Source organism: Phyllostomus hastatus, unplaced genomic scaffold (assembly GCF_019186645.2).
Source record: "Phyllostomus hastatus isolate PE091 unplaced genomic scaffold, TTU_PhHast_1.1 phas_scaffold_21, whole genome shotgun sequence".
Classification (NCBI taxonomy): domain Eukaryota; kingdom Metazoa; phylum Chordata; class Mammalia; order Chiroptera; family Phyllostomidae; genus Phyllostomus; species Phyllostomus hastatus.
The window spans coordinates 47,594,107-47,607,812 of record NW_025334017.1 but is presented as its reverse complement, the minus strand read 5'-3'; the positions used below and the strand labels follow the sequence as shown (position 1 = coordinate 47,607,812).

The 13,706-nt window shown below is 58.7% G+C and overlaps 1 protein-coding gene across 7 annotated transcripts in view; it reads left to right on the top strand.

The window, feature by feature from the left end:
- Nucleotides 1-13,706, top strand: part of PTK2 (protein tyrosine kinase 2) — a 134,664-nt gene that overhangs the window by 60,640 nt on the left and 60,318 nt on the right. For all 7 annotated transcript variants that reach the window (XM_045861381.1, XM_045861380.1, XM_045861383.1 and 4 more), the window contains 8 exons: nucleotides 1,932-2,011; nucleotides 2,596-2,658; nucleotides 4,493-4,547; nucleotides 6,994-7,134; nucleotides 7,611-7,688; nucleotides 8,801-8,908; nucleotides 10,156-10,273; nucleotides 13,616-13,646. In XM_045861381.1, coding sequence (XP_045717337.1) covers nucleotides 1,932-2,011; nucleotides 2,596-2,658; nucleotides 4,493-4,547; nucleotides 6,994-7,134; nucleotides 7,611-7,688; nucleotides 8,801-8,908; nucleotides 10,156-10,273; nucleotides 13,616-13,646 — 674 coding nt within the window. The remainder of the gene's footprint in view (nucleotides 1-1,931; nucleotides 2,012-2,595; nucleotides 2,659-4,492; nucleotides 4,548-6,993; nucleotides 7,135-7,610; nucleotides 7,689-8,800; nucleotides 8,909-10,155; nucleotides 10,274-13,615; nucleotides 13,647-13,706) is intronic.

Sequence of the window (13,706 nt, the reverse complement as noted above, 5' to 3'; positions counted from 1 at the left end):
TCTTGTGGCTTTGCTTTAGCTCAACAGTAAACCTGCCAACGACATGGGAACTTAGTTCTTAAATTTGGATGTGCTTCTCGCTATGCAGGAACAAGAGACAGATAAATGTAAACAAGATGATTTTAGAATTAAAGCTTTGTACTTAATGTAGTGGGTTGAGTAATTCAGTTCCATCGAACCAGCCCGAAATGCCTGCTCTGTGTAAGGAATAGAAATCACTGATGCTTGTGTGTCTCACGTGGGAAGCAACGTTCGCACCCAGTGGCGCCAGAGCCCCCGTTCGACCACCGTTTGTTCATTCGTTCATCTGCTCCCTCGTTCAGCCAGGAGTGCTGACTGACCACCAGGGTCCAGGGGCTGATGCACGAGAGGAGGGGCGCTCGGGCCGGCGCCAGCAGGTGGCTGTGCCCGGCCAGACGCGCGTGCCGGGGTGCGCGCTCACTGGTGGTCGGCAGGGGCGGTCGTTCCCGCCGGGAGACTTTGTCTCCTCCGTGAGAAACAGCTGCGGCGGCGGGTCGGCTGGAGCACGTCCGAGGCGGGGCGCGCGCCCACCGCCCGGGCAAGCGTGGCCGAGTTTCCCGACGGTCCCGGCTGTCCGTCTGCGTTTACCTCGGGGACTTCAAGCGGCTCTCGTCCTGCGGCTTCTCCAGCGGCCCGCAGTCACCCCGGAGAGCGGGGGAGGGTTGTCCCCCTGTGTTTTCGCCAGGCAGTGAGAGCACTGGGGCAGGGTGGGCTGTGGGGCTGGTAGGTCGTGGGGGTCCCTGCAGGGCCGATCTCGAGAAGGGAGGCAGGCTGACTCACAGGGGAGTCAACGCCTCTCGAACTGGCCGGCGAAGAGGTGATGGTTTGGGGTGTTCTATGGCTGGGTCAACGCACTTTTTTCTGTGAAGGGCCGAGAGTTAAGTATCGTCGGGCTGAGGACCGCGAGGCAGAGCAGGGCGTTCTGGAACACTGCACAGCCGGAGCCCGAGCGCCGGGCCGAGGGGCCACCGTTGTGCTCGGCACAGCTCGTCACCCGGCGGTCGAGTGCAGTGCGTTGTGGGGCAGGTCTGCTCACGGGGGGGCGGGAGCTCCGCTGCGAGTGGCAAACACGTCCCTCGGCTGAGGCGCCCATGGGTCTCCGCGGCATCGGCGGCGGCGGCTGCCGCCCCCTTACCACTCACCTGTGCACGGGCTCAGCTCCCTCATCCGGGAAGGTGGCCTCGAGCCGGGAGGTCCTCTAGGGCCGCCCGGTCCACCGGCCGTGTCAGCTGAGTGTAGCCAGTGCTGGACAGCATGCGTGTGGTTCTGTTGGATTCTTCTCTTCATGTGAGACTTGAAGCACGCTTCATGACTGTGCAGATCAGCCACAGTGGGTGGATAGGTGGGAGCACCCCGGTTGTGGAGGTAGGTGGGTTGGGAATATGTAAATTTTCCTGGTCTTGCACTGAGGTCCAGAAATGCTGCTGGGACTGAGGGTCGGGGTAAGGAGACGGTCTCCAGGGGGGCTGGGCGGGAGCGGAGGTTCTCGGTCCCCTCCCGACCGCATGGAGGGGAGCAGTAGAGGGCAGACGACCGGCGCGGCTGCGGTTCGGGCGCTGCCCATTGTCCCCAACCTTTCCGGCACCAGGGACCGGTTTCCTGAAAGACAGGTAGGGGTGGGGGGACACACAGGAGGCAGGAAGGAGCTCAGGTGAGCTTTGTTCGCTCGCCTGCCCCTCGCCCCGGGGTTGGGCCCTGCCTCACGGAGCTCACGGGCCGTGCAGGCTCCTGAGCGGGAGGGGGCCCGTGTGTTTCCTTCGCTGGTCTCTGGTGTAACTCATCCCCACATCCCGCATCGAGCGTCATCACCGACACGGGACGCGTGAAATACGTGAAGCAAACATTTAGTGAGCAAATACATCTGAAGTGTGTTCTTTTAAAGCAGCATCGTTTCCCCCTTTTTATCGCAGGTGAAGAGCGATTATATGTCCGAAATAGCTGACCAAGTGGACCAGGACATTGCTTTGAAGTTGGGTTGTCTGGAAATACGGTAAGGTGGTAACTGTTCATTGACGTCTTTGTTCGTGAACGGTTTTCATTGTGCTTGGAAGCTGACTGGGTGTTTTCACTTCCTCGTGGAGATTATCAGTAAAACAGTGAATGAAATGTGATTGCGCGTACTGAGTGGGGTTGGCCATTCTGTGACGTGTCTGATACGGTCACGCTTGTGGCGCGGCCCCTACAGGTGGTACGATGCACACCGGCCACAGCCGCCCTCCGGTATCCCTGTGGCTGTTCAGCCAGCAGGCGCTGTTCCTGGACGAAAGGCCAAGTGCAGGAGCGGCAAACGGAGCTGGTCTCGCACTGCCGCCGTCCACGTCTCATCTCTCCAGAGCCCGGGGCTGCCCCTCCCGAAGGCGGGAGGGCCCGTCTGTGGACGCAGGCCTGGGTTAGCCAGCTGCCCCCTAGGGTGTGCGGACGTGCTGCGGCTCAGATGCACTCTGCTCAGACTGATGCGATCGGGCGCCCGGGGCTGAGCCCCGGCAGCTCAGCGCCCTCCCCGGAGTGTTTTACCATCGCACAGCACAGACGTTCTTTACACACGTGTGAAGCCCGTATCTTTCCTGATTTTAGGCGGTCATACTGGGAGATGCGGGGCAACGCTCTGGAAAAGAAGTCGAACTATGAAGTACTGGAGTAAGTATTACACTTCGGAAAGTGAGCCTTCTAAAAGCAGATATTCACAACCAAGTCATTCTGCAGACTGTACTTTTCCCTGGTTTATCTTCACTTAACAGTCTCGTAAAATGCCATCGGGAGCGAATACAGAGGTGCGGGGGGGGGGGTGGTGTGCTGCGGGGGGCGGTGCCGGACGTCCGAGGCGGCGGCCCCTCGGGGCTCGGGAGGTGGGCCCCGGAGCGGGTGTTGGGCAGGCCCCGAGCCGGCCCGGAGGAGAGAACGGCTTCTGCGAAGGCACAGAAGTGTGCTCGGTGGGGTGACGGCTGGAACGCCGCCCCCATGTTTCCGGTAGGGCACCTTGCTCAGGAGGGTATGGTTTGGTTACCGTCACATTTTCCTCGAAGTCGTCGGGCCAGCTTTAGACAGTGGGAAAAACACTTCCCAGAAGTTTACATATGTGAGCGGGTGCATTTTTCAAAGCCAGCGAGCGAGGTCATCAGTCCTTCCTCGTGTTTTTAGCCTTGGTAGCCCCACGGGGCCTTTCCTGCAGACAAGGGGAGGCGCGCGGCAGAGGCTTCCTCCAGCCCCTGCCCTGCGTCTTCACGTCCCCGGGGCTCCCGCTCCCGGGGAACACACTGGGGTGCAGACACAGAGACTTCCCCTGCATCGTCTGAGTTTGAGGCGATGGGTAGAAAAGGAGGCACCGGCCACAGGTCAGATTGGGTGTTTCCTTACCAAGCTTAAAAAGTGCGCACCCGCCGGTGTCAGATTAAGCCAAGTGAGCCGCCCGTGCGGTGTGGAAGTGCTGGTTCCGGATGGGGCACTGTCCGCTGGCGCCCGGTGCCTCCTCCCGGTGCCTCTGTGCACACAGAGGAAGGGGCCGGCGGGTTTGGGCACACGACAGGGCTCCGCTAAGGTTGCTCAGGGCGTTTGCCTGGAGGCCCGCCGTGTTTCTGTGGGATGCCGGCTCGCCGAGAGTGGCAGACGAAGGAGCCCTCGCCACGTCCCTGTTTTCGTGGTTTGCTGTTTCCATACGGGACTCCGAGCAGGCACCTGTCTCTCCCTCTCTCCCTGATCCTTTGCACGCCCACCCAAGTGTCCCCTGAGGCTCCTGGCTGTCCAGGCTCCGTTCGTCGCCAGCTCAGGACTGCCATCTAGGGGCCGGGAACCTAGGCCCGAGGCACCCGCAGGGAGGCTGTCCGGGCCGATTGCTTGGCCAGAGCGCTTTGAGGCTCTTGGTAGGAACGACCGATTTTGTAGCCTCATTTAGAGAAAGTCACCGGGGTTTCCAGCATTCTTGACCTTGGGCGACTCCCTGAATGTCTTCTCTCGTCTCCTGTGTGAAGCTGAGATGGTGGGTCTTGACGAGGGATTGTGTCCCCTACTCAGAAAGTTGATTTGGGAAAAGCATCAGCCTTTCCATTTAGTCCAGGGTTTGTGTTTTAAACTCCCCTAGCACGCCCCACACGTCTCCCTGATAGGGCCCATCGGCCGAGACGGCACTGCCCACCACAAACCCATGTTGTGAGGCCTGCCTTCAGGGGGCGTTGGGGGGTGCGTCTCTCTATGGTGCAGTCTGCAGGGAGGCGGCGTGCCACGTGGGTCCCGAGGCGCGCTGACAGGGCAGAGGGCCCTCCGAGGTCCGGCGGCGGTGCTGCTCTCTGCACGCGCCCAGAACTCCCTTGGCTGCCCCCCACCCCCGACTGCAGTGACATGGGACTTCGTTGTGCTTCCTCCCTGAACCACACGTGCGAGGATGAATGGTTCAGGTGACCTCTGTGTTCTCATAGCCGTGTCCTCGTGTGATTGACGTGGCGTGGTTATTATCCTCACACTTCTTTTTATATTCCAGGAAAGATGTCGGCTTGAAGCGGTTCTTCCCTAGGAGTTTACTGGACTCCGTCAAGGTAATGAGAGCTCACTGCGTCACCGTCAGAGGGCCGTGCCTTGCAGAAACGTCCCTTGTGGTGTGGGGTTCTCTCCCCTCTGTGTAAGCGCGAAGCTGCAAAAAGGCGACAGTACTCTAGTTATGTTAAGGACAAGCAGAGTGGTAGAGGTACAGCTTCCCGGTCGTTACTGTTAGCAGTGTGAGGAGACAAGCAAGTGCAGTGAGAACCCGGACCGTCGCAGGTTAATAGTGGCCAGTGCCCCTGGTGGACAGAGAGTGAAGTGCAGGTAAGGGGTGTGGTGAGGGGACAGGGGGACGGTGGTACCGAGCCTGGGCTGGGGTTGTGAAGGCGCCCCCCCGCGTGGGGCTCTCCGTGCTGCCTCTGCGGCTCTTCTGTCAGTCTGGACTGGGCAGCAGACCCCAGAGAGCTCCACTGCAGTTTGTTTGAGCGTCAGTCGCAACGGAAATCTGGTTTCAGAACTAGAGACGTTAAGCGCTCAGGAGTCACTAGTTTTAGGAAGTACCCCTACGGTTCCCAAGAAATGGACGAAAGTGCTTCCCAGGGGACCACGAGGCATGCGTAGTTTCCTCCTCAGAGGAAGTGGTCGTCGTCCCCGTGTCTGTGATCAGCAGGTGACAAGCAGTCAGGCACAGGAGTGCGTGGCTCAGCGGTCACTCAGCCCGCCATTCCTGGCGGCTGCCGTCCGCCCGCGTGTGAGTGGGGCGCCGAGGGGGAGAAACTGGGTGTCTGCGTGGGCGGCGCCCATCCGACACAGGCCCGAGAGCGGGATGAAGAAGCCCCCGTCTCGTGGGAGCATCAGTACGGCAGCCGAGGCGGGGGCGGCCACGGTGTCCGTCGGTGGTGCGTGTGTGAGGATGTGCACACGCACCACGGTGCATCGCCTGGCCACAAGAAAGAAGCACACCTTGCTGTGTGTGACAGCGTGGACGGACCCAGAGGGCACTATGCTACGTGAAATAAGTCGGAGACAAGTACTGCATGATTTTACTTGTGTGTGGAACTCGGAAACAAAAGAGACCCAAGCTCGTAGAGTGGCGGTTGCCATAGTTGGGGGTTTGGGGACAGGCATAATGGGCGAGGGGAGTCAAAAGACACAAAGTTCCAGGCACCAAATAAGTCTCGCAGGGGTGTTGATGCTGCATTGCATATTTGAAAGTTGTAAAGAGAGTGGGTCTTAAAAGTTTGCATCGCAAGAAAGAGTTACAGCTCTGCGAGGTGAGGGGTGTGGACTGGACGGCGAGGTGACCGTTCTGCAGTGTGTAGGAGCACTGGGTCACTACACTGTGTACCCAAATCTACATGATGTCATGTCAGCTGTGTCTCATTGTGTAAAAACACGCTTTGCATGTACTGTGAACATGTCCACATTTAGCATTTGGTGAGTGGGTAGGTATGATAATTCCTCAGCTTATTATTCTTTTATTGGAAGTTTTCTTTAGCGTTACATCATAACATTTTCATTTGAGAAGCTCTAGAGGTCCACTTTGCTAGCAGCATCTGATAAGTATTCGGTCGACTGTTGTGAAATGCTTTTTGTGTTCAGAGTGGCTGGATAGCCATAGTTTCGAATGACCTGACCTACTTCGGGGTGGTTTTCTGTGTGTGAGCTGGTGTAAGAGTGAGGGGCGCGTGTGGGCAGAGCCTTGGTTTCCCCACTGCCTCGGGCAGTGGGGCCTGTGCTCAGTGGGTGCCCTGGGTGTGCGTGGCACCCACCCTGGGGTGCCCTCCCACAGCCCTGGCGCACACAGGTGGTTCGCTTGTATTTTTTCACGGAACTCCGCGGTGCGGGCTTGAATGTCCGTCAGTGAGCTCCACACAGCGGTGCCGGGGCTGCGCAGAGCGGCGGGTGGGTGGACGCGCCACTGTGTAGGTGGCCCGGCCGGGTGTTACCGGAGACAGTTCTGCAGAACCCCCTCGCTGCCGAATCCTCGAGTGGTTCTGTGGTCGTAGCCGCTGGAGCGTGATGCCCTGGCCTTTGCGTTGCTGGGTCAGGAGTTGCGGCTTTCTAAGGTTTGCGACCCACGTCCAAGTCGCTCTTCAGAAGGCCTGCACGGACCACCCTCGCAGCAATGGGCGTGGGGGTGCCCCGACCTGCCCGCTGTGGGCCAGGCCCCTGTCTTGGGCAAGGGGCTGCTCTTAATGCCTCGCTCCTTCCGTGTTCTAAGGGGCCCGCTGCTGCCTCACCGTCGTCTACTTAAGAGGCAGAGCTCACGACCTCTGAGCCGCACACTGACCACGATTAAGATGGTGTATTTCATGTTCTGTGTATCTTATGAGCTATTTGAAGGAAGGCACATGGGCCCGGTGAGCGTGACGTCGTGTAATGGTGTGAACCTGCGTGGTGTTCGGTGGGCAGGGGAGAGCCCTGCCGAGGTGAGCCGGCGAGGCTGTGGTCTTTGTTCCTTCTCGACTCTGAGAAGACTTTTGCAATTTTTTCACGCAGGCCAAGACACTAAGGAAACTGATTCAACAGACGTTTAGACAGTTTGCCAACCTTAACAGAGAAGAAAGCATTCTGAAGTTCTTCGAGATCCTCTCCCCAGTGTACAGATTTGATAAGGAGTGCTTCAAGTGCGCTCTTGGTGTGAGTGTGAGGCCGGGGGTGGGTGGGCGACGCTGGGTTTCTTCCACTCTGGGTGTATCTAAATTTCTGGTTGGGATCGAATTTGCCATGTTTTCAACAACATGAGCATGTGGGGAAAATGCAGAAAATGTGTCAGTGTGAGAATGACTTCATCTTCTTAAGTGGCATGTCTGTGTCCGTAATGAGGAGGCCGAGCGGTTTGGTGGCCTACTCGGGAAGAGCTGGCTTATCCTGCTCAGATAACGTCCCGGAGAGACCGCTGGTGTCAGAGCCCTGGGATGAGCGCGGCGTCTCTGGATCCGTTTAGCACGTGCAGGGTTAATGGAGGGCTAAATGTTTTGTTTTATTTGGCTAGAGAGATTAATGGTTAGCTCACCCAGTCCCCCACTGGTCCTTTAATGTGTCCTGGGCTCTTCACCTAAAATAGTTCTTTTTCCTTTTGGTGCCTCTGTCTTCGCCTGTTGCACCTTCAAAAGTCAAGCTGGGTGATTTCGGTTGAACTGGCGATCGGCCCCGAGGAAGGCATCAGCTACCTCACCGACAAGGGCTGCAGCGTAAGTCTGCTCTGGGGAGTCCCGGGGCTGCTGAGCGTGGCCCACCGCCCCTCCCCCCCCTTCCCGGTGGGCTGGCTGGGGACAGAGGGTCAGGCCAAGGGAATGGGGATTCGCAGGATCCGTGGCACTTGAACACTTGTAGTCTGAGCCGGGGACAAGCCAGGAGATGGGAAAGAGCTGGGGTGGTGGCCGGAAACCCCAGGGCAGCTGTCCTTGAGGCCGAGAGAGTGAGCCTGGGGCCTGCTATGGCGGGGCTTGGGGCAGGGGGCGTGGAGGGCTGCCCTGGGCGTCGCTGCAGCTTTCCTGCCTGAAAGCAAGCGGGAAGGTTGTTTTGTTGGTGAGGGGAGCTGGGAGTGCGTCCACGGAGCTCAGTCCCAGCAGTGGGGCCTGTGCCGAGTGGGCTGCTCGGCCGGGGGGCTGGTGCCACTGGAGAGTCTAAGAGCAAGAGGCCTTGCCCAGACTCGTTCCGCGTAAATGTGCAGAACTCCGCTGCTTGCGAAGTGAGGGCTGTCACACAGCTCTAGGGGCTGACAGGCAGGTGGGCAGTCCTGTCTCCCTGAGAAGAGTTTGTTCTGCCTGGGGAGCTGAACGTAGTCGCTCCTGGCCTGTCTGCGCGGGAGCGCCCTGGGGCATCGCGGCCTCCGGAGCTCCACTCTGCTCTGGGGCTTCCGGGGGCCTCGGCGGGCGCTTGCTCAGGCACACGGAGCGCTGGGAGGGCCCGTCCCTGTGGGAAGGAGAGCGGCATACTCGTCCCCACCAGGAATTTCACAAAGCACCCCGCGCCCTGCTGGTGAGGAGCTGAGCGAGTCAGGGCTGCCTTCCGCTTCCCTCTCGTCTGTCTCGTGTTTCCTCTCTCCGGTACCTACCGGGACCCCCAGCCAGCTCCCCAGATGGAGTCCCCCCCGCCCCCCGCCGGCCGTCAGGAGCACATAGAGCAGGCACCCCCCCAGCCCTGCAGTGAGCGGACGTGCCCCTCAGAAGGAGAACCTCCGTGGGTGCTCAGGGAGGGCGTCTTCAGGAGAACAGGGTGGGAGTGGGACTGTGGGCGTCTCGCAGAGGAAGTGAAGTCAGTTTTTTATCTGTGGTCCAGTTTGTGCCTTTTCTTTCCAAAGCCCACGCATCTGGCCGACTTCAACCAAGTGCAGACCATCCAGTACTCGAACAGCGAAGACAAGGACAGGAAAGGCGTGCTGCAGCTGAGGGTAGCGGGCGCGCCCGAGGTAGGAGCACCCGCCTCCTGCGGTGGGGCTGGAGCAGAGGGCACTCAGGGCCAGGCCGCGTTCTGGATGAGGGTGGTTTTCCCGGTCGCCCGCAGCCCAACCTTCCCTTTTGCAGGAAGTGTTACATTACGAATACTGACAATCACATGCCCTCGAGAATGGAACGGGAAACATTTAAAAACTGATCGAAGGCATTATTGTGAAGGTGATTGAAGGTCATTGTGAATTACCAAGGAAAACACTGCTTAAAAGTGTCCGAGGGTAAAACTACATACGTGCTACACACCGTGTTGTTTCCCAGACCGCGTCAGGCCCCAGACCTGGTCCTCTGTACTCGTGTGCTGCCCGAGAGGCTGGTGTGGCACAGGAAGCAAGCCCCTGGCCAGCACGGCCCAAGCCGACCCTTGCTCGGGGCGGACGGAGAGCACGCGTGGGCAAAGGGACCTGACCCTCGCGGCCAGCACCACCGTGCTGATTCGCAGGCGTGGTTTCGGCGCTCCTCCCCAGGTGGCAGGGAGGGGCGGCCCCCTGCAGGGCTCCAGCCCTGCCCTCAGCCCGGTCTGCCCTGGGGTCTGCCCTGGGGTCTGCCCCGGGGTCTGCCCTGGGGTCTGCCCTGGGGCCGGGGCACTTCTGAGGCTCTGGGAAGCACGCCTGGTTCCTTCTTGGTGTTGAGTGGCACCATAAACCGTTGAAACCTACGGATCGTCCTGGATGAGCCCAGATGATAGTTTGGTACAAGGGGCCTCAGAAGTTCCTGTTTCATGTCGGAAAGAATCATTTCAGAGCGTGCTATCCATGCTAAAAATAATGAAACTTTCCTAGTTTTCTTTCATGGTCGAAAAGTTATGATGGGCGGTGGATGAAAATTTACTCCACATTCGTCTTGTTTCTAAAATAGCCCACACTCCAAAGGGCTGGTTATCCAAATTCTTCGTTTAGTTAGCCCGCACCAGAGGGGCCGGGCACTCCAGAGGAGAACAGCGTTTCCCCCTCCCTTTGTTCTGGAAAGTGAGTGTCAGTTTCAGTGGTTGTCCCGGTTGTGTCTGGGTCGCCTTCTGTCACGTACTCCAGGAATAGCATCCTTAAATACCAAACTTCCTTTTCTGCCCAAACCTTATGACAAATCTCGTTTCACTGCCTCCCTCCTCCGTTTCCACGGGTGTCTGGAGGTCTGATGTCATGCGCAGCTGTCCCTTTGATTGTTGGGAGAACAATGACGGCTCTTTCTCGGCCCGCTCCCCTTCCAGCCTCTGACCGTGACAGCCCCGTCCCTGACCATCGCCGAGAACATGGCCGACCTGATCGACGGCTACTGCCGGCTGGTGAACGGAGCCTCGCAGTCCTTCATCATCCGGCCCCAGAAAGGTGAGCGTGCGTGCGCGTGCCTGCCCACCGTGCGCCGACGCCCTGCCCCCGCAGCCCGCGGTCCTTGTCTCTGGTGACCGCAGAGCGGAGGCCGGATGGGTGACTCGGCCCCAGAGGCCGTGTCCTGTGTCCTAGGGCGGGGGTCCGGCTCGCGGCCCCAGAGCTGCGTGTCAGTGGGGCTCACGGGGAGCTGGCGTGTCCGCGGCTGTGCCGTCGGAGGTGTCTGAGGTGGCCCTTAGTGTCTTCCAGTGAACTTCCAGGGTTATGTTCTTGCGCATTTTCTTTTTTAGGTGTCTCTTCTAGCTCACAAAAATAAAGCCTTTTCCCACTTTTTTCTTTTTACTTTTTTTTTAATCCTCACCCAAGAATGAGTTTATTGATTTTAGAGAGAGAGGAAGTGGGGAGAGAGAGATGGGGGTGGAGAGAGAGAGACATGAGAGAGAAACACCCATCGACTGCTTCCTGTGTGTGCCCTGATCGGGGGTCAGACCCACACCTAGGCACCTGCCCCAGCCAGGAATCAAACCTGCACCCTTTTGGTGTGCGGGGTAATACTCTAACCTGCTGAACCATCCGACTAGGGCCCTGTTTTTTCTTAACATATCTCAAAAGGAGTGCGGAGTCACGAGGTAAAATCCGTGGTTGGAGCGAGCACCTCTGCCCTTGGAGGAAGGCCGTGCCGCGTCGGAAGTAGCGTGTAGGCCTGCAGGGCCGAGGGAAGGGGCGCTGCAGAGGGCGTGGACTTTGAAGTAATCAGACAAAATCATTCCCAGCAGCATGACCGCGTAGTGAGTGGCAGCAGGAAGCCTGGGCTTTGGAGATGTGTTGGCTGTGGGTTCCAGCCCGAGTCCTCTGTGCTGTCTGCTGGGAACCTTCCCCACTCTGTGCCCTGGTTTCCTTGTCAATGGAACCTAAAGGCCCTGCCCATCTTCTGTGGGGCTTGGGGGCGCGGACGCCCTCACTCGGGCAAGGGCCCGAGATGGAGCCTGGAGCACTTGGGGTTCCCAGATCTAGTGCACTTGCCTCCACTGCCGCCCCCAGTGCTGCGTCATCTGACGCCCTCCGAGAGCCTGACTCGGGGGCTCCTCATCTGTGGCAGGAGGAGGGTGCCGACTCTCGAGCCTAGTGGGCGGGGCCACAAGGGCCCCCCCCAGAGCAGTGGGGGGACCCAGCATTCCTCCTGCATTGACCTGCGTGGTGATGGTGATTCGAGAGGAGGGAGTCTGGAAGGGCTGAGTGGTGTGTGTCCACATGAGCTGAGCGGGTTTCATCGTGAACAGGAGATAGGAAAGCACAAGGAGGGTGGACGGCCAAGTGCCGAGCTCCTGCCGTCCCCAGCAGGACGCCCAGCCTGCCCCGCGGCCTGGGCGCTGTGTTGTCAGAACAGGTGGGGAGGAGTGAGCGTGTGTGTGTGTGTGTGTGTGTGTGTGTGTGTGCATGCATGCGCACACGTGAAGTTAAGGAGTCACTGGAACCTTATTTTTTGAACATATTTTGTTTATTTTTAGAGAGGGGAAGGGAGGAAGAGAGAGAGGGAGAGAAACATCAATCGGTTGCTTCTCGCAGGCGCCCCAAGTAGGGATCGAACCTGTAACCCAGGCGTGTGCCCTGACCAGGAATCAAACCAGTGACCTTTCACTTTTTGGGACACGCCCAGCCCACTGAGCCGCGCTGGTCGGGCCTGGAACCTTTGTTTACAAGTGAGTGTCGGGATGTGCTCTGGAAACAGTAGGTAGAGCCATAGCTGCAGGCCGGTACGTGACTGTGTGGGTCCTAAGGCAGCCACCCCCCCGCCCCCACATCAGAGGCCTGGGGCCCAGTCGTGCACTCTTCCCAGAAATTCGGCGTGTCTTTCCTGGCAGTAGCCTTCCCTGCAGGAAACACAGCGAGGGAGCTGCTCGTAGACTGTCCAGGCTTCTGGCTCTGAGTTGCAGCGTTTGCAAGCGTGAGCTCTTGGTTTTTCACTTTGCACTTCAAGTGGGTGGGTGCCTTGCAAATACTTAAATGTTTGGGCAGAGTTCCTTCATATAAAAGTAGTATTTTGTGAAAAAATGTTTAATGTGACATATTGTCTATCTTTTTAGTAAATAATTTTTTTTAATGATTGTATTTATTTACTTTTAAGGAGAGGGGAAGGGAAAGAGAAAGTGAGGGAGAGAAACATCAATATGTGGTTGCCTCTCACACTGGGGACCTGGCCCACAACCCAGGCCTGTGCCCTGACTGGGAATCAAACCAGTGACCCTTTGGTTTGCAGCCCGAGCTCAATCCAGTAAGCCACACCAGCCGGGGCTTTAGTAAAAGAGTTTTTAAATTTCGTCCTCATTCAGCAAGTGTTCGTTACTGACTTGCTGGCACACAGTTAGAAACGGAACAGTTCGGACGGTGAGCACGCATAGAGCTGGGGACGGTGGAGAATGGGCCTGTGGTCTGGAGGGTGGGGAACTGATGGCCCCAAGTTCAAGGGCAAATGCCAAGAGAGGAGCTGTAAGCAGATGGCATGAATGACAGTCACCCAGGGTGCTGCCCAGGAGCTGCCTGGGGAGGGATCAGAGAAAGGGGTAGTAGATGGGCACCTGCCCGCCTGCACCCCTCACCCCCCACACACCCTAAAAACGGTGGACAGAGCATTGTTTTGGGCTGAGAGGAACAGCAGTGCTTTGGGGGTGAACCGAGGTGCTCATTTTATCCAGCGCACCGCTGAAAGACAGTGCAATCGTGAGCAGAGGAATGACGTGGTGAATTGGTTCTGGGGGGATTGTTCTGGTAGCGATGAGGCGCAAGGATGGCGTTGGGGACGAGGTCGGTTAGGGTCTGCACGCACTGCCCGGGACAAAGGAGATGGAGCCAGGGCCCCAGGCTTCCTGCTGCACAGAGTGGGGGAGAGTCTTCCCGGCCAGAGACAAGGCCCCGAGCTCCGCTGTCGGTGGTGGGAGGCGGCCGTGGGGAGAGGCACTCGGCAAGGTCCCCTTCCGGTCTCCGCCCTGCAGCCCCGCTGGCCCCGGGCGCCAAGGGGCTTCGTCCTTCGGCCAGGAGGGCTGTCTCTGAGCGAAAGGCAGCCTCCTCCTTGCCAGCCTCCTGGGGAGTCACCTTGCGTCCTTATGCCACCTCCGCACTTGGCTTTGATTGGGCAGCACCTTTCACACCGTGCTCACTTGCAGCCGGGGTCTGTCTGTCACGGATCCTGGAAGTAAGCCGGCGCTAGGACGGACGGCACGCTGACTTCCTTGGCAGGGCTGGTGCTGAGCTGCTGGGTGGGACCCACCCTTCCCCCGATTCCTGCACGGAGTCCTCCACCGGGAACGGAGGAACCTCACCATTGTCTTTCCTTTTTTTCCCCAGAAGGTGAACGGGCTTTGCCGTCCATACCGAAGTAAGTGCTGCTTCGTGCCTGTTGTTACTCCCTCGTGCCGGAAGCTGCGGAAGCCACGGC